Here is a 24310-nt window from a genome sequence, read left to right on the forward strand (position 1 = left end):
TAAGTGGGTTGGTATACAGATAAAGAAATAAAATATGGCGGGAAACATAGAACAGCCGAGGTAAGGATGAAAATATCAAAATATGTCCATTTATTCAGCTTTATTTAATAATTTATTTGTTGTTTCTGAAGATTTATATATTACTCTCTAAATCTGTATTATTTTATTCCCCTATTTTTGTTTTGATTACAAGTTTTTTTGCTATATTTTTGATTGTTTTTCGAGGAGGGGGGAGGGGGTGAATTGTATTTTGAAGAGGGGTAAGTACTTTTTGCAAGCGGTATTAAGGTTGATACCTTCAGTTTTATTTCATTTAGAGAAAGGGAAGAATAGGACAAGGGGGCACTGAAAATCCAAAAATATGTTAGGTGGACAGAGCACTGATCAATTTGTTATTATTATGCAATAGCAAGTATCAAAAAGCAAGTTGGTTCTATCAAACTTTGTGGATTGGGACGAACTGTATATGCAGGGTTTTCATAAAATATTTAAGGTTTAAAATGATAAGAGAAGCACATGAGCTAGCCAGAGTCTCTTAATGAAAACCCTGATATTCTAATCACCTTCCTTTAATGTTTAGAACAATTGAAGATGTACAACTCTCTGCTAATGCTGCCGGTCTTGTCTCTGTGGGCCCTGTGCAGACACTGAAGTTCTCAGAGAACTGCATGTCGAATGAATACAAGTTGATTGAACTGCCGCCAAAATTACTTGAAAAATTACAGCAAGGAGAAAGGTAGCATAGGACACTTGTGTATTGAAGTACATCCAATCTTTTCTACTATTTCCATAAACATGCAAGCAGCTGCTAAAATTTGGTTTATTGTTGCCGTCAATCAAAACTAATCTAACCTTTTACATTTTTGACTGGCGGCAGTGAAAAACCAAATTCCAACTTGCAAATGAGAACTACAGAGTTTGCATTTTTATGAAAATAGCAGTAAATCAGGCTTGATAGAAGTTTGACAACACATAATGATTGCTCATTAATATCGAAATCTTTTTATTCTCGTCAGTTTTGTTATTCGAGGTGAAAATCAAGAAGATGCAATGCTCTGTACGAAAGATTCCACATATGAAATCAAACTAGCTGATACCTCCAATGCCTTGTTATTGACACCAGAATGTCAAACAAACAAGGATCCAGGTAAATGAGGGAAACCACAGGGATCCCAACCCATATGAGATCAAACAATGCCCCTTAACAGTCTACTACTGATCCCAAAATGACGCAGACAAGGCCCTAGGTTAGTGAGGGATGCCACAGGGATCCCAACCCATATGAGGTCAAACAATGCCCCTTAACAGTCTACTAGTGATCCCAAAATGACGCAGACAAGGCCCTAGGTTAGTGAGGGATGCCACAGGGATCCCAACCCATATGAGATCAAACAATGCCCCTTAACAGTCTACTAGTGATCCCAAAATGACGCAGACAAGGCCCTAGGTTAGTGAGGGATGCCACAGGGATCCCAACCCATATGAGGTCAAACAATGCCCCTTAACAGTCTACTATTGATCCCAAAATGACACAAACGAGGCCCTAGGTTAGTGAGGGATGCCACAGGGATCCCATCCCATATGAGGTCAAACAATGCCCCTTAACAGTCTACTATTGATCCCAAAATGACGCAGACAAGGCCCTAGGTTAGTGAGTGATGCCACAGGGATCCCATCCCATATGAGGTCAAACAATGCCCCTTAACAGTCTACTATTGATCCCAAAATGACGCAGACAAGGCCCCAGGTTAGTGAGGGATGCCACAGGGATCCCAACCCATATGACATCAAACTAGCAAGGCAAAATTTTGGTTGCAGAAGTTAGATCAGCCCGGAGGATATTTATGAATACAATTGAAAGGTTTAAGAGATTGCTATTTTAAACCTGTACTATTTCTTACCTTAAAAAACTTGTATTCCTTCTATAATTAACAGGTTTCAAGGATCAGACAGCAGACTTAATTGAACACCAGGTTTGTGCTTGAATGTTGCAATTATGTATACAATGTTGCCAGTGATGAGTAAGGTCATTCTTTAAATTAAAATTTAGGTGTGCAGTTGTCATTCAGAATATTTTGAAGTGAGATTGGTCAGACCTCAACTTTATAAACTACGTAATTTAATCCGAGAGACTTTGTACAGAGGACCTGAATATGAAACCAAGGAAAATGGTGAATTGAGAACCAAAGTCAAGGTAAGAGTGTGGCATGGGTTACATAGTGGTTTACCTCTCAAACAACAAATATAATTTCTGGCTGCCATCGTACCTTGTTATTTCAGTATTCTTTTGATGACTTGTTAAATCTTGTTCAAGCAAGTGAAAAGGAAATCTGGGATGCATTAGAAAAACTTGGTGCCATTGCAATAAATGGTGAGTAAATGTCCATAGACACAGCATCCAATGATAACTGTTAGTGTACAGTCAACTCTTGTTATAGTGGACACCCTCAGGACCATCATTTGGTGTTCGTATTAGTGAGTGTCCGCAATTGTGAGAGTTTATTACAGTCATTCTTTTGTCAGTATTTTTTGTTGGGGATGTTACTTCTGTCCACAATAGCAAGGTGTCCGTAATATTGGGGCGTCTGCAAAGGGAGAATTGACTATACAAGGCTGCAACTCTGGAACAACCTATTCTGGATACACTAACCTGGTGTTGTTGTTTGGTATTAGGCTGTTGGAGGCTATTGGACTCCGATTATGAGGACAAAGTAATTATAAGTATTTTGAATTTATTGGAAGAGAAAGATTGGGATTGGAAGAGGGTACCATTTGAAGAGTGCTGTGAAATCCTTCAGGAGTTAGAACCAAGGTATGGAATGACTTGACTTGACTTGAAATATAACCAGATCTTGAAATTACCATTGTTATCTTTCCTTGCTTCCTTGCTTGCTTGCTTGCTTGCCAGCTTGCTTGTTTGCTTGCTTGCTTGCTTGCTTGCTTGCCTGCCTGCCTGCCTGCCTGCCTGCCTGCCTGCCTGCCTGCCTGCCTGCCTGCCTGCCTGCCTGCCTGCCTGCCTGCCTGCCTGCCTGCCTGCCTGCCTGCCTGCCTGCCTGCCTGCCTGCCTGCCTGCCTGCCTGCCTGCCTGCCTGCCTGCCTGCCTGCCTGCTTGCCTGCTTGCTTGCTTGCTTGCTTGCTTGCTTGCTTGCTTGCTTGCTTCCTTCCTTGCTTACTTGCTTGCTTGCTTGCTCTATCCATCCTTCCTTCCCTTCTCTCCTTTTCAATTAAAACATGAAAGTATAAGCATAATACTGTGTGTTTTCTCTAGAGAGATACTAGAGCATTGTTTGGATCGTTATGGAGAAAGATTGAACGTAGAAAATGAAGGTTAGCTACAACATTTGAGTTTGTTTAATTATGTTTTGTTCTCTTCCTTGCCACGAGAATTTTTCTCCAGGTTCTCCAGCTTTCCTTGCTCCGTGAATATCAACAGGCCAATTGAAGAAGTTTAGTTATGAATTGTAACAATATGTGGGTTTTTTCCACAGACGACCAGACTATTTTATATGCATTAAATGAAGATAAAATATGCCAGTTTTATGCGCAATATCTCTTACGTCCAGCGGACAGGGTACGTTTTGAAAACTGATTTATAAAATAACTGTTATGAATGTCGCGTTCTGATTGGTTTGGAGCGCGTGCTTTATGAGAGCACATTGCACGTGCGCGCACTTTCCGTTGCGTCATTCCTATCTATTATTGTAATTTGTATTTTCTAAAAGAAATAAAAAACTTGCTTGTTGTGCTGTGTGCAGTCATAAAGCACTTGGGGGTTAGCAGAACACTCGAGAAGTGTCGAGAAGCACTCCGCTACGCGTTGTGCTTCTCCTAACACTTCTCTCGTGTTCTGCCAACCCCCGCGTGCTTTATGACAGCACGCGCGCGCGTTTTCTATTTCTTCAATATTACACAGTGTGCAATTTAAGATGAATTTCATTCATTAGCATCATAATGATGATGATGACATTGCTGATGTTAAGCTATTGGTTAAGATTATTATACGAATAATGATTACTATGATGACATTGTTGTGTTGCTGTTATTGATCACAATCATGATTGCATACGAATAATGATGATGATGATGATAATGCTTGTGTTATTGTTATTGGTTACGGTCATGATACATATAATGATTATGACGATGATGAAGATGATGACATTGTTGGTGTTACTGTTATTGATCACAATCATGATTGCATACGAATAATGATGATGATGATGATAATGCTTGTGTTACTGTTATTGGTTACGATCATGATACATATAATGATTATGACGATGATGAAGATGATGACATTGTTGGTGTTACTGTTATTGATCACAATCATGATTGCATACGAATAGTGATGATGATGATGATAATGCTTGTGTTACTGTTATTGGTTACGATCATGATACATATAATGATTATGACGATGATGAAGATGATGACATTGTTGGTGTTACTGTTATTGATCACAATCATGATTGCATACGAATAATGATGATGATGATGATAATGCTGGTGTTACTGTTATTGGTTACGATCATGATACGTATAATGATTATGACGATGATGAAGATGATGACATTGTTGGTGTTACTGTTATTGATCACAGTCATGATTACATACGAATAGTGATGATGATGATGATAATGCTGGTGTTACTGTTATTGGTTACGATCATGATACGTATAATGATTATGACGATGATGAAGATGATGACATTGTTGGTGTTACTGTTATTGATCACAGTCATGATTACATACGAATAGTGATGATGATGATGATAATGCTGGTGTTACTGTTATTGGTTACGATCATGATACGTATAATGATTATGACGATGATGAAGATGATGACATTGTTGGTGTTACTGTTATTGATCACAGTCATGATTACATATGAATGGTGATGCATGACAATGCGCTGCTGTTTTTGGTGGTAATAACGACAATGATACTACATTTACTCATAGTTTAATTACCACGAGTTCATGGATTCCTGGCAGCAGAGCGTGCCAGACGGAATGACGACAAAATCTGATCAGCTGTCTGTAAGTCATAAGCAACTACGATTTCTTGTCATTGCCGTCTTGTCTTACAATTTTCTTACGCTGTGTTCCATGATGTTGTTGGGAAAACCTGAAATACTTAGGGCAACATGCATGGAATTGAAGTCCACCAAAACCTATTTAATCGACGAAGATTGCACGCCTGACACTTCTTGTTTATGGCTTTTTCAGGGTATTGCTCTTACAGACATGAGAAGTCATCCTCCTGTCATCTGGCATTTTCCTTATTATGACTTGCCTGAGAAGCCCGATATGAGGTATTACACCAATCACCAACGCCAATCACCAACAACACTATTCCACCAACATCAATGCTGCCATAATTCCCCTTCCATTAGCAAAAATTCCAAAGTCTCTAGCGATCGAACGCGTTGAATAACAAACGTTACTTGATGCGGGCTCTAAACTTCTCAGTCCTTCAATTTCTGGACTGTGGTCATACTCTCAAAACGTAGCTAGTTAATTTTTTTGTCACTCGCTAAAAGAAAAATTTTACCCGCATTTTACGAGTTTGCGAGCGTTAATTTCGTGCCCTGTATGCTGTTTTGTGACATAACAAGCATCTCTGGCATGACACCCCTCGTCTATCTTGGCTTCTGTTGTCGTTGTTGTTGCTGTTGTGGGGTATTTTATGCTAAGTTGTTATTGCTGTTGTCTTAGATTCATGAAGTTATTTAAAGTAAGACAGAAATGGACATTTGACGAAATTCAACCGTATATCAGGTAAGTCTTTAGTACCGTGGACGTGTACGCCCAGTGGCAGCTTCTTTCTAACCTATAAAGAATCGACGCCTTTTGCGCCTACTTGCGCCGAGTTTAATGGTTAGGACATCGAGGGTGGCTTCGCTGCATTGCACTCGCCTTTCACCTCTGTGGCCTCAAGTTCGATTCCTGTACTCAGCGCTAAATTCCAATTTCTCATGATCTTTCCTAACTTTCATAAGAGGTTGTTCCAGGGTTTGAACTGAGAGATAGTCGTACCCTGACCTTGTTCAGCCCAGAGATTGAAATTGTTTCAGGGCTCGATCTATGAGTTAGAATTTTATCAGTTCAGAGGTCGTTTTAGTGTATTGATAAATTCGGGGCTGTGCTAATCAATTATGTATCATTTTTCTTACCAGAGATCTTGTGGATGCAGGGCAATCTCTCAATGCTTTACTCCTAAAGTACGCGCGCTCGTCTAAAGATGAAACAGGGACTAAAGTCTACAGTTCGAAAAAACCAGTTTAGAACTCGTCAAACTGCTTGGAGATCAATCCTTTTTGTACCAGCGTAACATTTTTCCAATTTAGACCACGTGTCATTCTCTTAACCATAAGATTCTTTGTTTGAATTGTACTCATATTCATGTGTCTTCTCGTGTGCAACTGCAACAATCAAATCACTTGAAATTGGTAGGTTTTCCAATTTTTGTGAAATGAGTAGAGGCTGGGTACGAGAATGATTCGTTTTTTGATCTCCCCACTCCACCTCTGATGTAAAGCTACTTAGTTAAGAAATCAAACAACGAAAAGATATGAAGACATTTACCCGTCACTATGGGGAGTTGAAGAAGGTAATAATGATAAAAGCAGAAAGATGTTTTCGCCGATGAATCCAAATAATTCTATCCTTTAATAAACTGGACTTATGAAAGAAATTGATTTTAAACGATGCAAAAAAATGAAGAAAGAAAGGAGGGACTATGGCTCGAAGAATGAAGAACAGTAAGAAAAATGATGAATGGAAAAAGAAAGGACAGAAAAATGCAGAAACGAAAATAAAAGGAAGCGAAATAGAAACAAAGGAGAATAAAACGTTAGCTCAGGATAGTTCGTTCATGGTAGAGGATGTTTCGTAGCCACCATCTTCTTCATGATCACTTGTACCTTCGTCATCAGATTCCGCCTCCTCATCACCACAGTCTTCAAGAGATACCCTGCGCTGCATCAGTATTGTGTTTCTATTTCCCCTGGCCGTCTGAAACAGACTCTTCAGATCTTGTATCGTCTCTATCACACTGATATCAACAACAACAACAACAAAATTAAAATCTCGCCTATATATTTTTTAATCATTAAAGAGAAGGGTTGTACGACGGCTACGTTATGTTAGTAACAAAAAAAATTCCAACACAGTCGCCATGTCTTCGTTATTAACATCCTTGATAATTGTCGCAGACCATCAGCATGGCTGTTTTTATTCATATGTGTCGTCAGCCAAATTGATAGGTCTTGGTAACGTTACCAAGAACAGGGGAGTAAACCCCTGCACAGAAAATCGAGGCTTAACAAATAAAACATATTTATATTTGTACTACAGTTCTCGAGGCGGGAAAAAGCTCTGGGGTAATACCACCCCTTCCCATCGCCCCTAGATGTAAGGTAACGTAGTTCTGAGACCACCCCTCCCCTCCCTAGTGCCCCTATATGTCGGTAACGTTACCAAGCTTATTGGCCAAATTGGAGTTAATTCGTAAGAGCCTAGATCGAATCATCAGGCACTGTAGGTAATTGTTGGGAAGTATCTAGTTATTGTCATACCAGATAATGCTCGAATACACCATATATATTATCACAGACATCAAGATCGTTAAATGGATAAATTCCTCGACGGCAGTCCACCATAACACCTGGTCAGCGGGATAATCTGAAACTGAGTAAAGTCCATAAAATTACGAACTCTGAGAATAGAAAAAAAAAGTACAAAACCACGTTTTCATGCAAAACGAATTTAAGGAAGGAAGAAAAAAGACAACCATAGGAAACGAAAAAAAAAAAGAGAGAAAAAAAGGAGCCTAACAAAATGAATGAAGAAATCAATCGACTGGCGTAAAAAAGGAAGAAAATTTGAAAAAAGAGAAAGAACGCAAAAATGCATGTTTCCAATTTAAACCTACTTTCTTCAACCATATTTTAGAAATTTGAAGGATAAAATATGTGTTCTTTGCTCTTTCGATTGGCTCAGATGAACACGTTTACTTTCTAAAGTTAAGATTAGTTGTTCAATTAGAACGGAATAATTATGACGTCATAGACATGCGCACGGATGATCATGACAACAAAAGCCCTCTAGTACTCAGGACCTCTGACTAAAATATATAATAGTTTCAGTAATTTAAGTAATTCTACATTTTGTAGACTTTTCTTACAAATTTTGATTTAGTTAATGATGAATGCTTTGATGAAATGTTTTTTTTTTGGATGACGTCACATGCATCATTTGCTGTAAGGTTATGCATCTTTATTAGCCATTCTGTGGTTGATGAAAAAACTGTTTTAGGTAACAAACTTCCAAGATGGAGCTATTTCATCCCCTAAAATAGCTTGATAATTAATGCTCTGCAATTGCATCTCAGATTAGCTCGACCCAGCTAGTTTTTCCCTCAAGCTCGGAATAGCTCAAATTTATGATGGCTTGGAGACAGTGTTGCATGAAGCATGAGGGTGCATGCTAGCGATATGCATCACAATATATAGACTATATTTTAACTTATTCCAAAACGTTTTGTGCCGGAATGAAGTTTAAGGAATTTCATAGATTGACAACAGCCATAGTAATGCATTTCCAAAAAAGGAAAGGAAATAAATAAAAATAAAAATAAAAAAAGAAAGAAACTAAATTTCTCTGCAATAGATTATAAATAATGTTTACCAAATAGGGCCTTTACTGCTGTACAATTCCAAATAGTCTGAGCTTTCACCGTCTACGGCTTCATCAGAGACCATGAAGAAATGTTCTTTATGTTAGTAGAGTTCTTGCGGTAAAGGCCTCTTTTGGTAAGCATTATTTATGCTCATGCTACTGAAGGACAACTTTATCAAAATAGTTTTCTATAAATCATTCCACAGTAAACTGTAGATAAATGCGATTGCCCAGTCATGAGAAACTTGTCCTGACACTATCTTGAACATAAATAAGTTTAACGCTTCACACATGAATGTCCATAGCCAGTAGAGTCGTAGATCTGGTGGTAAGTAGGAGGCATCGGTTGATCAATAACGACATATAACAATTAATTCAGATTGAAGGATTGTTTCTGCATGAATTCTTTTCAGTACTGAAAGCATACCAAGGGTCAGATAGTGCAAGCTTCAAGAAGAGTCCGAAGTATCCGGCTAACCGTTAAGCTAAAGTTGTTTTGATCTTCAACGCGAGATAACTAGAAATGAGGGACAACTGCAGAAAGGTAAAGTATATCATGTTATTTGGAAAAAAATATCAAAATCTTTATACCAGTGTAGTTTAAATTTATCGTTTTAGTTGTGACTAAACAGGAATAGGGAAGATCAGACGCTATGAAAACTTTATGATGTAATATTGTCATAGTCTTAAAAGTCTTTGAAGTATAGGAGAATTTAAAAAGTATACACGGTCGTTTTCATGAAGAACATTCCAAACTTTACTCTCTTTTTTTCAGATAGACTGTACTTCAATTGTGGATATTTTTTACATGGGTAATGTTTGGTTTAGAAGGAAACAAAATATGGATTATTTTGGAACATACAAAGACGGAAAAGATCAGAGCAGGAACAACTCAGCGATTCGCATTAACTTCGCCATTTATCTGATTTGACAAATATATGAGTCAAAGATGGAATTAACAAGGCCGAAGTAATAAAAATGCAAAACCCGTGAATTCAAGATTCGAATCCAATTACGGCAAATGTACTATCATGCAGTATTAAAATTAAAACTTGTAATGCCAAGGAGAAGATTCCATTTGCAGAGGAACCCAACCGGCAGAGAAGCAAGAGTTAAATCGCCATAGAGTTCGTGAAGGAATGTGGAATTAAAGAATGTAAGAGTGGCCAAGGGAAATGGTTTACGATGCAATGGAGTACTGACGCTAACTAAGATCGACCAACAGATTTGTTAAGACAAAGACTTTTGCGCGAAGGCTTTATGGAAAACGTTTAGATTAAATTCAGTTTTAGGAAATATATCGATTATTTGATACTGAAATATACGTATATATGAATCATATATACGTCAATTTTGTTCGAGTCCGCAATGAGAAACAGCGGTTTTACAACAAAAAACAACACGCCTATAACGAGGCCGGATAAAAGACTGGACTGAGAAGACTGGGCCCTAGCTACGCATCATTATAAAAGTGGACGATGGGAAGCGTGGAAAGTAGGTGTTTTAACATAGAAAATTATTACCTTAATATTTTCAATATTTGTGGAAGGTTCGCCACAAAATGAGGCTACCCATATAAGTAATACATCTGGAATCGATTTTACGAGTACTTTATTGCATGTATTTGTAATTCACTGTCGATCGTATAAGTTGTCGAGTTTTTATCGCTTATTTATAATTTCCATTGTTAGGCGATGATCGAAATGTTTAATTTAATCCTCAAGAAACTAAACTATAAAACAAAGAAATCGTTTCCATATACCTTTACCTCTACGTAGTAAAGATTTATTTGTTCTACTGTAGACTACTACCCATTTAGAAGAGTCATTCAACGACTCCTCTAAATGGGCAGCAAGTAAGTTGTTTAGCTATAGTGCACAAACGTACTTAATGATAATCAATATTCTGCAGGTTAATTAAAAGAAAAAGAGTATTCTTGGTCATATACAAGAAGACAGTACAGTTATACAGAACACAAGTTCTAGTGTAAGATGTATTAAAACTGTAGTCTTGCCTCAGTAAAAATATATTAAGTTTATTATGATATTACTTATATATACATGACTCAATATCAAATAGCACACTGGGATTCCTTTGCCCACAAAATTTACCCCTGAGACCCCCCCTTCAAAAAAACCCTGGATCCGCCCTTGTAAGCTATGCAATAAAAGTAATAGCGCGGGAAGAAACTAACATTATTCTTACTCGACTCGTCAGGTTCTAGCAAGGAACACTGAAGGACCTCCGCCTGGCTTTACATCAAGAGGACACAGAATGATGCAGGAAAGAAGTGTAAGTTATGAATCATTATGAACTCAAACTGTAGAAGAAAACTGAGTAGTGAAAAAAAAAACTAACATATCCACTCGTTCGATTCTTCAGATTCTAACGGGGAACAGAGGGCCTCTACCTGGCTTTACATCAAGAGGACACAGATTGATGCAGGAAAGCCGAAGTCCTCCTCATGTAAGTCATCAGTCACTAAACCTCAAACTGTAGAAGAAAACTGAGTAGTGAAAAAAAACACTAACATATCCACTCGTTCGATTCTTCAGATTCTAACGAGGAACAGAGAGCCTCCACCTGGCTTTACAATGAGAGGACACAGATTGATGCAGGAAAGCCGAAGTCCTCATGTAAGTTAAGAATCACTAACGAAATGTTTCATTAAGAGAGAATTCTTTTCGTATTCAAGCAGTGAGCGCCAAAAACTTTTCTTGAAGGAAGGCTGTTGTACAAGGCTAAAATCTTGTTATTCAGAAAGTTTAACTTGTTTGGACGTGGAGATGACCAATGAAAGTGGAATCAAAGCGTTAAGATGTTATTCGAAAATGAGGTTTAGGCCTTCATTTGCTTATTTCCCATATATTTTCTATAAAAAAGCAACATTCTAACACAAATGCAGCAAAACCTCTTTGTACAATTGAAAATATTGCTTCAAACAGGCATTTTCTCATAGTACATCAGTTTCTAACTGTTTAAAAAAGGTTTTGAGTGTTAACCCAAAACGAAAATTGGATCAAAACTCATATGAAAGTCTAGTTTTTGGCGCTTTTTGCCATTATTGCTCATTATTGAAAGACATTTCCTCTTGAACACAAAATCTGGTACATACATACAAGAAATATGGGACTTGAGTTTGAGCTTGAACTTGAGCTCAGATAAAAATGACTTCTTCCTGGAGAGAGCCTTGCTTGCGGTACATTCAACTTGTCCATGGTTTCATTCCCTTTTTCGTTGGTTGATTTGTTTCTAACTAATATGCTTTTATTGGTTATAAAAAAGTTGGTACAAAACTGCGCTTAGTTTGTTGTAATTGGCAATGGAAAGATTACTCTGCATTTTTTGTCTTTGATAGGAGCTTGAAAACATCCTCCAGGATTGCATATCTCCAGAGCAGTGAGCCTATACCTATCGATATTTATATATACACTTATATATATACCTGATTGCAGAAAGATAGTAGTATACATTTATACATACAGTATATCTAATGAGATGCAGAATACCAAATGAGATGCAAAACTTAAAAAGTAACTTATTTAGTCTTACTTATCTTCTATCTTCTTCTGAGAATTTCTTGCACAAAGTCAAGTCGTAAAAATATTTTCCGCAATATTTCGTGTTTTCGCTCTTTTGTCGATTCTGCAAACCACAAAGGAGCGAGAACTACGACTTATGGAATGAGTCTATTCGTGGTTTTTACAATCTGCATCTGTACCGTGAGACAATGAGTGAGTAACAAACGAGATAAAACAATGGAATTAGTGTTAACAACTATGTACTATATACTTACTATTCTTTCACGGGCCAAGTAAAATCATTCTACCTATATAATATGCCCTACCTACTCTATGACCAGCATACTCTGTCCAGCAGATCATTCCCTCTCCAGGGACCAAGACCCTGAAGGCCATCTCTTTCGGTATTTCTTTCAATGGACTCTTCTTAAAATTGTCTTGAAGCTAACATGGAAATACAAAAGAAATGCCACAAATTCATCGAGAAAAAGTGTGATTTCTTTTGCATTTTCATGCCATTTAGCCTCGCATGGACGATACTTTTGAGAAGGGTCCATTGCAAACACACCTATAGAGGCTTAGCACCATTACTTGATGGCAACCATGACAGGAGGCAGGAACACTGAATGGGCCTTTTGCATGATGGCGTCATTTTACTACCATAACCAAAATGCTTCGCGAATTTTCTTTCTTATTCAAATTTTTATATTCTCGTGAGAATAGTAAGACAATTGGTGCTAATTAACTGAACCAAAAAAGTGTGCAAGGGAGTCTGGTAGTGGTAGTGAATGACGCTATAATGCAAATGACCTATTGAAACTGGTCAATTCTGATTTACATGGCTACCATCACGTGATGATGCAAAGCCCCTAGGACTGGTTTTCAATCTCGCCATATTGTTAAGTTACATTTCATTTGAAAACGTGAAAATATATTAAGCGATTATTAAATTATAACAAATCTCGAAAAGCAGTACTATAGCTCGCTGTATTAGTATTAAAAACTGAGTGTGTCTACTTCTGTTAATTCAAGCAGGCCTGTTACGTTGCTATAGAAACTATTGTCTAACATTTACTCTCCAAGCAAATCAATGTTTATCTCCCCCAGTCTCCCTCATCCTAAACTTAAACGGAACCGGAAATAAACTTTGTTTGATTACTTTCTCCGGAAACTCGACAGAATGCAAAGTTCCCCTGTTCTTATGAAATGCAAACCGATGACAGGAGGCAGGAACATTTCTGACTTCGTAGAGAAAAGTCGTCGCTGATTGGTAATTTTCGGATGTAGTTCAATGCTCATGTCACTAGCCAATATCATGGGAAAATTTTCACAAAGCTTGGTTTAATCATGGAGACTAATTGGTGAAGCACAAAACTTGTAAACTCAGTTGCTATTCTGAAACTAGCCGTTATATGCCAAAATTTAGTTAAGGTCTATGATATGTCTTGAAGGCAAATACATATATACATACAAGCTTTATCATAGGCGAGTTAAACAAATACTTGGTTTCCAATCTAGAAATAGAAAACTAAATAAGAATGCATGACTGCTGATCACATTGCATTTCAAATCAAATTCTATTGGTGTATGGCACATGATGTGTATCGGTATATGTCAATAATTTGTTTCTAAGTGACCGTACGTCTTAAACCTATTGAATAACTTCATGACGTTTGAGGATTATAGAAATATCCCTTCTAAACACGGTGCTGAGAAAAACAATTGGAAACTCTGAACAAAACTTCAGCGCTGGAAGGGTCAAATATCGATCTCAGAATCGTGCATGTAATTATGGATTATTATTTTGACTGCATGTTATGAGTTATGTTATGCTATGCTAAATGCAAATTTTATGACAAACATCTTTAGTTTGTTGACTTGCAGCTCTCTCTGGATCAGGATGGCTCAAATCCATTTTCGGAAAAGGTAACTATGGAATATTTGGTGGAGCTGAAACATTATATTGTGAAAAGGAATTTTATGTGAAATTTCGTCGATTTGAAAGTTAGTGCGATGATATATCTCCTGATTTTAATTTCTCTTCATTTGTTCTGTGCTCCGATCCATAGAACATATTTGATGACTGGCTTCAGTTCCAGGAAATGTCGCTACAAGCCGTGCGAGTAAAAAAATAGAACTCAAAAGAAGTTGAAAAGAAAAGGTATGCATCCTTAAGACTCTGATTTATATGCTTCATTTTTATCCACTTCAGTCACCAAATCTAAATTCCTATAAGTATAAAAGGTATGCATTCGTAAGACCCTGATTTATCCGCTTCAATTCAGGAAAGAAATAAAGGCAAGATATATATCGTCCATCAATATTTTTATTCACGTCAGTCGCTAAATCTAAATTCCTTTGATCTTTGACGATCTTTGACGATGTTTGTGCTATCTATTGCTGTGACTTTTCGCTTTGAAAGTTTTGGAATAGGAATTAAAGTCGGCGCGAGTTCCTCAAAGTCACCATAAGGAAATGTTCTTTATGATAATGTCAGCAGAGTTCTTGCGGTAAAGGCCTCTTTTGGTAAGCATTATTTATGCTCATGCTACTGAAGGACAACTTTATCAAAATAGTTTTCTATAAATCATTCCACAGTAAACTGTAGATAAATGCGATTGCCCAGTCATGAGAAACTTGTCCTGACACTATCTTGAACATGAATAACTTTGACGCTTCACACATGAATGTCCATAGCCAGTAGAGTCGTAGATCTGGTGGTAAGTAGGAGGCATCGGTTGATTAATAACGACATATAACAATTCAGATTGAAGGATTGTTTCTGTATGAATTCTTTTCAGTACTGAAAGCATACCAAGGGTCAGATAGTGCAAGCTTCAAGAAGAGCCCGAAGTATCCGGCTAACCGTTAAGCTAAAGTTGTTTTGATCTTCAACGCGAGATAACTAGAAATGAGGGACAACTGCAGAAAGGTAAAGTATATCATGTTATTTGGAAAAAAATATCAAAATCTTTATACCAGTGTAGTTTAAATTTATCGTTTTAGTTGTGACTAAACAGGAATAGGGAAGATCAGACGCTATGAAAACTTTATGATGTAATATTGTCATAGTCTTAAAAGTCTTTGAAGTATAGGAGAATTTAAAAAGTATACACGGTCGTTTTCATGAAGAGCATTCCAAACTTTACTCTTTTTTTTTTTTTCAGATAGACTGTACTTCAATTGTGGATATTTTTTACATGGGTAATGTTTGGTTTAGAAGGAAACAAAATATGGATTATTTTGGAACATACAAAGACGGAAAAGATCAGAGCAGGAATGACTCAGTGAACCGCATTAACTTCGCCATTTATCTGATTTGACAAATATATGAGTCAAAGATGGAATTAACAAGGCCGAAGTAATAAAAATGCAAAACCCGTGAATTCAAGATTCCAATTCAATTACGGCAAGTGTATTATCATGCAGTATTAAAATTAAAACTTGCAATGCCAAGGAGAAGATTCCATTTGCAGAGAAACCCCAGAGGAACCCACAGAGAAGCAAGACTTAACTAAGCGCCATAGAGTTAGTGAAGGAATGTGGAATTAAAGAATGTAAGAGTGGCCAAGGGAAATGGTTGACGATGCAATGGAGTACTGACGCTAACTAAGATCGACCAACAGATTTGCTAAGACAGAGACTTTTGCGCGAAGGCCTTATGGAAAACTTCTAGATAAAATTCAGTTTTACGAAATATATCTTCCAATACAGAACACAATTACGTGTATATATGAATATATACATCAATTTTAAATTATTCGAGTCCGCAATAAGAAACACAGCGGTTGTACAAAAAGGAAAACAATGGAATGGTATACAAATTTCCTCCAAGGAAAGAGCTCGAGAAAGGTTTGGGTCCTCTCGGAATTTGGACAAAACTTCAAGGATCCTTCAAAACAAAGGTAGATTTTTAACATAAAAAATCATTGCCTTAATATTTTCAGACATATAAAACAGAGAAGAGATGTTGAAATTGCATTAGAGGGGTGTTTGTTGCCGTTTTTTGAGCGTAAATACCATTTGGAATCAGTGCAAATTGAATCTCGAGCTCTGCATCCGACGAAGTCGGCCATGTTTTGATATTTTTTTAAGTCAATGTTTCTCAGTGCTAGCCTTCATTTCTTTTTTTTCCTTTTTTTGTTTGGTATCATGCCCATGTGTTACAGGGAGGATTCATGGAAATTCTAAATTTTTGTAGATGCGTCTAATAAAATTACATTTCAATATCTGTGAACGGGTTCGCCACAAACGAGGCTACCCATAAGTAATACATCTGGAATCGATTTTACCAATTGAAAAGGGTCTAATGCTGCTGCAATTCAGAACTACTATATTGCATGTATTTGTAATTTACTGTTGTTGATCGTATAACATCAGTTGTCGAGTTTTTTATCGCTGTTTCCATTGTTAGGCGATGATCGAAATGAAGTCGCGGTGCCCAGAATGAAACTAAACTATCAAACAAATAAATCGTTCCCATATACCTTTACCTCTACGTAGTAAGAGGCTGTAGACTACTACCCATTTAGAAGAGTCATTCAACGACTCCTCTAAATGAGCAGCTCTAAGTAAGTTGTTTAACTATAGTGCACAAAGGTACTTAATGATAATCAATATTCTACAGGTTAATTAATAGAAGAAGAGTATTCTTGGTCATATACAAGAAGACGGTACAGTTATACAGAACACAAGTTCTAGTGTAAGATGTATTAAAACTGTAGTCTTGCCTCAGTAAATGTATTAAGTTTATTATGATATTACTTATATATATATGACTCAATATCAAATAGCACACTGGGATTCCTTTGCCCACAAAATTTACCCCTGAGACCCCCCCTTCAAAAAAACCCTGGATCCGCCCTTGTAAGCTATGCAATAAAAGTAATAGCGCGGGAAGAAACTAACATTATTCTTACTCGACTCGTCAGGTTCTAGCAAGGAACACTAAAGGACCTCCGCCTGGCTTTACATCAAGAGGACACAGAATGATGCAGGAAAGAAGTGTAAGTTATGAATCATTATGAACTCAAACTGTAGAAGAAAACTGAGTAGTGAAAAAAAAAAACTAACATATCCACTCGTTCGATTCTTCAGATTCTAACGGGGAACAGAGGGCCTCTACCTGGCTTTACATCAAGAGGACACAGATTGATGCAGGAAAGCCGAAGTCCTCCTCATGTAAGTCATCAGTCACTAAACCTCAAACTGTAGAAGAAAACTGAGTAGTGAAAAAAAACACTAACATATCCACTCGTTCGATTCTTCAGATTCTAACGAGGAACAGAGAGCCTCCACCTGGCTTTACAATGAGAGGACACAGATTGATGCAGGAAAGCCGAAGTCCTCATGTAAGTTAAGAATCACTAACGAAATGTTTCATTAAGAGAGAATTCTTTTCGTATTCAAGCAGTGAGCGCCAAAAACTTTTCTTGAAGGAAGGCTGTTGTACAAGGCTAAAATCTTGTTATTCAGAAAGTTTAACTTGTTTGGACGTGGAGATGACCAATGAAAGTGGAATCAAAGCGTTAAGATGTTATTCGAAAATGAGGTTTAGGCCTTCATTTGCTTATTTCCCATATATTTTCTATAAAAAAGCAACATTCTAATCATAAATGCAACAAAACCTCTTTGTACAATTGAAAATATTGCTTCAAACAGGCATTTTCTCATAGTACATCAGTTTCTAACTGTTTAAAAAAGGTTTTGAGTGTTAACCCAAAACGGAAATTGGATCAAAACTCATGCGAAAGTCTAGTTTTTGGCGCTTTTTGCCATTATTGCTCATTATTGAAAGACAATATCCTCTTGAACACAAAATCTGGTACATACATACAAGAAATATGGGACTTGAGTTTGAGCTTGAACTTGAGCTCAGATAAAAATGACTTCTTCCTGGAGAGAGCCTTGCTTGCGATACATTCATCCAACTTGTCCATGGTTTCATTCCCTTTTTCGTTGGTTGATTTGTTTCTAACTAACATGCTTTTATTGCTTATAAAAAATTTGGTTACAAAACTGCGCTTAGTTTGTTGTAATTGGCAATGGAAAGATTACTCTGCATTTTTTGTCTTTGATAGGAGCAGCTTGAAAACATACTCCAGGATTGCATACCTCCAGAGCAGTGAGCCTATACCTATCGATATTTATATATACACTTATATATATACCTGATTGCAGAAAGATAGTAGTATACATTTATACATACAGTATATCTAATGAGATGCAGAATACCAAATGAGATGCAAAACTTAAAAAGTAACTTATTTAGTCTTACTTATCTTCTATCTTCTTCTGAGAATTTCTTGCACAAAGTCAAGTCGTAAAAATATTTTCCGCAATATTTCGTGTTTTCGCTCTTTTGTCGATTCTGCAAACCACAAAGGAGCGAGAACTACGACTTATGGAATGAGTCTATTCGTGGTTTTTACAATCTGCATCTGTACCGTGAGACAATGAGTGAGTAACAAACGAGATAAAACAATGGAATTAGTGTTAACAACTATGTACTATATACTTACTATTCTTTCACGGGCCAAGTAAAATCATTCTACCTATATAATATGCCCTACCTACTCTATGACCAGCATACTCTGTCCAGCAGATCATTCCCTCTCCAGGGACCACGACCCTGAAGGCCATCTCTTTCGGTATTTCTTTCAATGGACTCTTCTTAAAATTGTCTTGAAGCTAACATGGAAATACAAAAGAAATGTCACAAATTCATCGAGAAAAAGTGTGATTTCTTTTGCATTTTCATGCCATTTAGCCTCGCATGGACGATACTTTTGAGAAGGGTCCATTGCAAACACACCTATAGAGGCTTAGCACCATTACTTGATCGCAACCATGACAGGAGGCAGGAACACTGAATGGGCCTTTTGCATGATGGCGTCATTTTACTACCATAACCAAAATGCTTCGCTAATTTTCTTTCTTATTCAAATTTTTATATTTCCTCGTGAGAATAGTAAGACAATTGGTGCTAATTAACTGAACCAAAAAAGTGTGCAAGGGAGTCTGGTAGTGGTAGTGAATGACGCTATAATGCAAATGACCTATTGAAACTGGTCAATTCTGATTTACATGGCTACCATCACGTGATGATGCAAAGCCCCTAGGACTGGTTTTCAATCTCGCCATATTGTTAAGCTACATTTCATTTGAAAACGTGAAAATATATTAAGCGGTTATTAAATTATAACAAATCTCGAAAAGCAGTACTATAGCTCGCTGTATTAGTATTAAAAACTGAGTGTGTCTACTTCTGTTAATTCAAGCAGGTCTGTTACGTTGCTATAGAAACTGTTGTCTTCCATTTACTCTCCAAGCAAATCAATGTTTATCTCCCCCAGTCTCCCTCATCCTAAACTTAAACGGAACCGGAAATAAACTTTGTTTGATTACTTTCTCCGGAAACTCGACAGAATGCAAAGTTCCCCCGTTCTTATTAAATGCAAACCGATGACAGGAGGCAGATACATTTCTGACTTCGTAGAGAAAAGTCGTCGCTGATTGGTAATTTTAGGATGTAGTTCAGTGCTCATGTCACCAGTCAAATATCATGGGAAAATTTTCACAAAGCTTGGTTTAATGCTGGAGACTAATTGGTGAAGCATAAAACTTGTAAACACAGTTGCTATTATGAAACTAGCCGTTATGCCAAAATCTAGTTAAGGTCTATGATATGTCTTGAAGACAAATACATATATACATACAAGTTATATCTTAGGCGAGTTAAACAAATACTTGGTTTCCAATCTAGAAATAGAAAACTAAATAAGAATGCATGACTGCTGATCACATTGCATTTCAAATCAAATTCTGTTGGTGTATGGCATATGATGTGTATCGGTATATGTCAATAATTTAAATTTTTTATTGTTATGACAGGCAGACGGCTGAAAAATTAAAAATAAACTTTTTAAAACCAATTACAACACAACACAATTTTCTCATGAGACGTCATCATTTTCATTTTCACTAAAGACACAAAGGCGTTGTTTCTAAGTGACCGTACGTCTGAAACCTATTGAATAACTTCATGACGTTTGAGGATTATGCATGGAGAAAAACAATTGGAAACTCTGAACAAAACTTCAGCGCTGGAAGGGTCAAATATCGATTTCAGAATCGTGCATGTAATTATGGATTATTATTTTGACTGCATGTTATGAGTTATGTTATGCTATGCTAAATGCAAATTTATTGACAAACATCTTTAGTTTGTTGACTTGCAGCTCTCTCTGGATCAGGAAGGCTTTAATCCATTTACGGAAAAGGTAACTATGGAATATTTGGTTGAGCTGAAACATATTGTGAAAAGGAATTTTATGTGAAATTTCGTCGATTTAAAAGTTAGTGCGATGATATATCTCCTGATTTTAATTTCTCTTCATTTGTTCTGTGCTCCGATCCATTGAACATATTTGATGACTGGATTCAGTTCCAGGAAATGTCGCTACAAGCCGTGCGAGTAAATAGAACTCAAAAGAAGTTAAAAAGAAAAGGTATGCATCCATAAGACTCTGATTTATCCGCTTCATTTTTATCCACTTCAGTCACCAAATCTAAATTCCTATAAGTATAAAAGTTATGCATTCGTAAGACCCTGATTTATCCGCTTCATTTCAGAAAAGAAATAAAGGCAAAATATATTTCGTCCATTAATATTTTTATTCACGTCAGTCGCTAAATCTAAATTCCTTTGATTTTTGACGATCTTTGACGATGTTTGTGCTATCTATTGCTGTGACTTTTCGCTTTGAACGTTTTGGAAAAGGAATTAAAGTCGACGCGAGTTCCTCAAAGTCAATCAAGTATATATAAACCAAGAACTATTTGGTTTAAAGTTTGACGATGTCACACTGATACTGAGTCGATTAGCTATCGACATTATGTTGAAAAAGTAAGAAAAATCATTCTTAGTCATCGTGGATTTTTTGATTTTTTAAAACAGAGTGACAATGTCGCTATAGCTTTTAGTTTTGTAGATTAAAAAATAACCTTTGTCGTGATTTTTATTTATTTTGACATAGGAATCGAAGAAGAAGGCCACTTGCGTAGGATAGAAAACGAGTAAATACGGACTCTGCTATTCCGTCAAAAGCGATGAAATGGCGAACAAGTTATGTCAGTAAACAAAAGAAAAGATACGCAGGCAATTTAAAAAGCGACAAAATGCAGAAATCAGACGAAGTAAAGAATAACTACTATAAGAACTAAAACGAAGGTGATACACAAGAAAATGACTGAGTGTGAAGAAAGATGGTTTTCATGCTATCTGTGATGGTTTAATAGTGATAACAATGGAAGAAATCAGGTAATACAACAAACTATTCTTATCTATAATTTTGTGAAAATTTATTTCTGTGTAAATAATTTGTCGCCGGACCGATGTGAATTATGGGTAGATACCAGCATATATAAGCTCAGGGCTTCATTCGTACAGTAAAAGCACGTGCACGCCATTAGTTAGGAAACATGTTTGACATCCTTTTGGTAAGTTTTATAAAGCTCTGCTCGTTTTGAAGTGTATTTTTCTAAAACAAAAGGTTCAGTAGCAATATTTTAAGATTGAACAGTGGTTAAAAGAGACTTTAGAAACAGGTTGGAAACGATACTGTTTTCGATCGCCAAAACGAACGCGACGAAAGGACGGGATTATGGGGATAGATGTACACCTTCTGCACACGATAAAGTGTCCACTGGAAAACGATTTACAACAAATTTTGTATGCGTAAACATTCGTTTCATAAAATTGCTTTCATCTTATCTCCCTTTCGGTTAGATATTCCGGTCCTGTTATTGCCAAGCATGTATTTGCTTGAGTTGGTAGTTGATGTGTCATGATCAGCCTTTGCTATGGTGCTGTCTTTGTAACATGCATTATATACTGGTATTTGGAAAATAAGATAGCGGATTACGTTAGTATTTGCAAAATAATTCCCTATATTTATAGGTATACATGATTATTTTGGTACCGATATTTGTATAGTGTTTTCAGATCCAAAACAACGAGGCAATAGGACGGAATCATGATAGGTAAACATGCACTGCCACATGGACGGAATTATGATAGGTGCGGCACTGCCGCGATAAAGATTACGTATTACAAGAAATTTAATTTGCCATAAATTTTACAAGAATCTTAATTTCACAAACCGAGTGAAAAACCTTTTTCATTTATTTGAGTAAACTAGTGATGTGTATATAACTAAATTCTTTACTAGAAAACGAGTTAACAACATATTTGCTTACCAAGAAAAACTAAGAGAACTCAGAGAGATCTCGAGACAAACTCTAACTGGTTGTAGGAAATCAATTTTTGCTATCAAATGTTTTTGCAACATAATCTTGACAAAATAGGTTAAACAATTACATGATGTACCATAATTTGTGTGCTATCTTTATCTTAAATTAAGTAATACCAAATTTAAGACTTGAATGTTAAGGAGTGGAAAGTAACATGCATCAACATTTATCTTAAAAAAAAGTTCCCATATTTTAGTTTATTTCATTTATTTGTCGATTATTGCAATTAACTAAGATCTAATATAATGCTTGCAGTAGTCAATATAATGAAGTACAATATTTTCTTTTCCCTCAAGTTTGTCCTTTTCCTGGGTTATGCTGTACTTTGGTTACGAGGACGGTTGCAAGCCTTTTTAGTATGGGTTATTCAAGAGTCTCAAAGTTTCAATGTAAGTGTTGTATTTGTGATCATTTTCATACCAGTACACATGTGGTTTATATATAGTGTTGTTTTGAGATTTTTGGAAATGGACTAGAGACTTGCTGCAGTGTAACCTTCACTTTTTTAATTCAAAATCCATGTTACGAAGCTTTTCTTATACGTGTTCTAAAGGGAAAATAGGTGGTGCTTTTGTCACAGAAAGATTGCAGCTCTTTGAGAAACTTGCTAATGATTCAAATATTTCTGCAGCTATTCTTAAATTAACATACAATAAATGTCTTTTCTTTCTTTTTGCAGGAGAGATTGCAGCACTCATGGAGGGGTCTTCCCGTCATGCAAGACATAAACAACGGTATCAGTGATGCAACAACACTGTTCATCTTGCCATTTAATGATCTACAAAGGTTGCAGCTGTCATGGAGAGGTCTTCCTGTCATGCAGGAAACAAACAACAGTGTAAGTAATGCAACTATTTACCCTGATATTTCTGAAGTAAATGTTTTATTGTTACTAATATACAGTGTCTACTTATTACTTTTCAGGGAACCGGAACAGAAAGATTCCAGTTGCCACCAAGAGGTCTGCAAGTTATTGGCACTGTAAGTAGTGAAACTCTTTATCATAACATTTTTGTTGCTGTATTGCTTTCATTACCTAATATATCTTTTCTTCCTTTTTTCTTTTTGCAGGAGAGAATGCAGCTGTCTTGGAGAGGCCTTCCTGTCATGCAGGACACAAACAACAATGTAAGTGATGCAACATGTACCTATATACTTCAAACAAGACAACTGTTTATTATCAGTAGTATATACAGTGTCTAATTTTGACTCTACATTAACAGATGTAATTGTTTATCATAACATTTCTGTTGCTATAATGCTTTCATTACCTAATATATCTTTTCTTCCCTTTTTTTTTTGCAGGAGAGAATGCAGCTGTCTTGGAGAGGTTTTCCTGTCATGCAGGACACAAACAACAATGTAAGTGATGTACCTAGATACTTCAAACAGGGAAACCGTTTATTATCAGTAGTATATACAGTGTCTACTTTTGACTCTACTTTAACTGATGCAATTGTTTATCGTAACATTTCTGTGGTAATTCTTTCTTTGTCATCCAATGTACGATGACTGTGCCTGCTAGTAGAGATATAGTTGCAGTAATTTAGGCAATTTTACTTTTGCTGAACATTATTCGGTTGATTGGTACGAGTTGCATTACTGCAATTTCACGGATTGCAGAAGAGTAATGTTATTTGCTCCAATTATGCTATTACATCCACCTGATGCTAGCGACCCTATTTTCTTTTTCTATCAAAGTGTATTTTCGTCTGTTTCCTTAATTATAGTAAATATAATTGTTCCAAGTGGGCGGATTGCATTTGTCATCATAGGATCTGCGTGTCATGCAAGA

General features: G+C 36.6%; 3 protein-coding genes and 2 long non-coding RNA genes across 15 annotated transcripts in view; 4 read left to right on the forward strand and 1 right to left on the reverse strand.

Moving 5' to 3' along the window:
- Window positions 1–17: 17 nt before the first annotated feature.
- LOC116293572 (sister chromatid cohesion protein DCC1) lies at window positions 18–7175 on the forward strand. Its single transcript, XM_089032755.1, has 13 exons — window positions 18–60; window positions 581–736; window positions 1017–1147; window positions 1936–1973; window positions 2051–2194; window positions 2281–2371; window positions 2674–2812; window positions 3269–3327; window positions 3489–3571; window positions 4961–5038; window positions 5228–5313; window positions 5717–5779; window positions 6178–7175. Exons 1-13 carry the CDS (start codon window positions 35–37, stop codon window positions 6284–6286), a joined length of 1203 nt encoding a protein of 400 aa, XP_088888881.1. The 5' UTR covers window positions 18–34; the 3' UTR covers window positions 6287–7175.
- Window positions 6860–8929, reverse strand: LOC148909945 (uncharacterized). Its single transcript, XR_016120219.1, has 3 exons — window positions 8690–8929; window positions 7579–7690; window positions 6860–7055 (listed from the first exon to the last, which is right to left on the reverse strand). It is a non-coding gene; the product is annotated as an uncharacterized LOC148909945 (long non-coding RNA).
- Window positions 8930–8963: 34 nt separating this feature from the next.
- Window positions 8964–13170, forward strand: LOC148909946 (uncharacterized). Of its 2 annotated transcripts, XR_016120221.1 has the most exons (8): window positions 8964–9008; window positions 9094–9224; window positions 9460–10174; window positions 10592–10666; window positions 10898–10972; window positions 11063–11146; window positions 11236–11316; window positions 12039–13170. It is a non-coding gene; the product is annotated as an uncharacterized LOC148909946 (long non-coding RNA). The 2 variants fall into 2 exon arrangements; XR_016120220.1 differs by lacking the exon at window positions 10592–10666 and having other exon boundaries at window positions 9456–10174.
- A 199-nt stretch (window positions 13171–13369) lies between these two features.
- On the forward strand, window positions 13370–19480 carry LOC148909947 (uncharacterized). Of its 3 annotated transcripts, none has more exons than XM_089032769.1 (10): window positions 13370–14127; window positions 14271–14362; window positions 14800–14921; window positions 15003–15133; window positions 15369–16106; window positions 16829–16874; window positions 17133–17207; window positions 17299–17382; window positions 17472–17552; window positions 18282–19480. In XM_089032769.1, exons 5-10 carry the CDS (start codon window positions 16009–16011, stop codon window positions 18327–18329), a joined length of 432 nt encoding a protein of 143 aa, XP_088888895.1. In that variant the 5' UTR covers window positions 13370–14127; window positions 14271–14362; window positions 14800–14921; window positions 15003–15133; window positions 15369–16008; the 3' UTR covers window positions 18330–19480. The 3 variants fall into 3 exon arrangements, with proteins under 3 accessions (XP_088888895.1, XP_088888896.1, XP_088888897.1); XM_089032770.1 differs by having other exon boundaries at window positions 15373–16106; XM_089032771.1 differs by lacking the exon at window positions 14800–14921.
- Window positions 19481–20218: 738 nt separating this feature from the next.
- Window positions 20219–24310, forward strand: part of LOC116290279 (uncharacterized) — a 75226-nt gene continuing 71134 nt past the window's right edge. For 4 of the 8 annotated variants that reach the window (XR_016120213.1, XM_089032765.1, XM_089032767.1 and 1 more), the window contains exons 1-8: window positions 20350–20483; window positions 20648–20711; window positions 21240–21523; window positions 22812–22904; window positions 23195–23353; window positions 23440–23496; window positions 23587–23643; window positions 23821–23877. Coding sequence is in view for 7 of the 8 variants with exons in the window: in XM_089032765.1 (XP_088888891.1) it covers window positions 23231–23353; window positions 23440–23496; window positions 23587–23643; window positions 23821–23877 (294 nt within the window). In the remaining variant the exon portion in view is untranslated. The other 4 variants (XM_089032761.1, XM_089032762.1, XM_089032763.1 and 1 more) reach the window with 4 other exon arrangements.

This window comes from Actinia tenebrosa, unplaced genomic scaffold, assembly GCF_029948245.1.
Source record: "Actinia tenebrosa isolate PJP-AT-01 unplaced genomic scaffold, QUT_ActTen_1.0 PGA_scaffold1__47_contigs__length_23844297, whole genome shotgun sequence".
Lineage (NCBI taxonomy): Eukaryota > Metazoa > Cnidaria > Anthozoa > Actiniaria > Actiniidae > Actinia > Actinia tenebrosa.

Bases quoted from the DNA above. Each gene is read 5' to 3' on its own strand.
- LOC148909947 (XM_089032769.1), top strand. From the start codon at position 16,009: ATGGAATGGTATACAAATTTCCTCCAAGGAAAGAGCTCGAGAAAGGTT. The intron at 16,107-16,828 runs GTAGATTTTTAA...AATATTCTACAG, and splicing joins AAGGATCCTTCAAAACAAAG to GTTAATTAATAGAAGAAGAG. The intron at 16,875-17,132 runs GTACAGTTATAC...TCGACTCGTCAG, and splicing joins TGGTCATATACAAGAAGACG to GTTCTAGCAAGGAACACTAA.
- LOC116293572 (XM_089032755.1), top strand. From the start codon at position 35: ATGGCGGGAAACATAGAACAGCCGAG. The intron at 61-580 runs GTAAGGATGAAA...TTTAATGTTTAG, and splicing joins GGAAACATAGAACAGCCGAG to AACAATTGAAGATGTACAAC. The intron at 5,780-6,177 runs GTAAGTCTTTAG...TTTTCTTACCAG, and splicing joins GAAATTCAACCGTATATCAG to AGATCTTGTGGATGCAGGGC.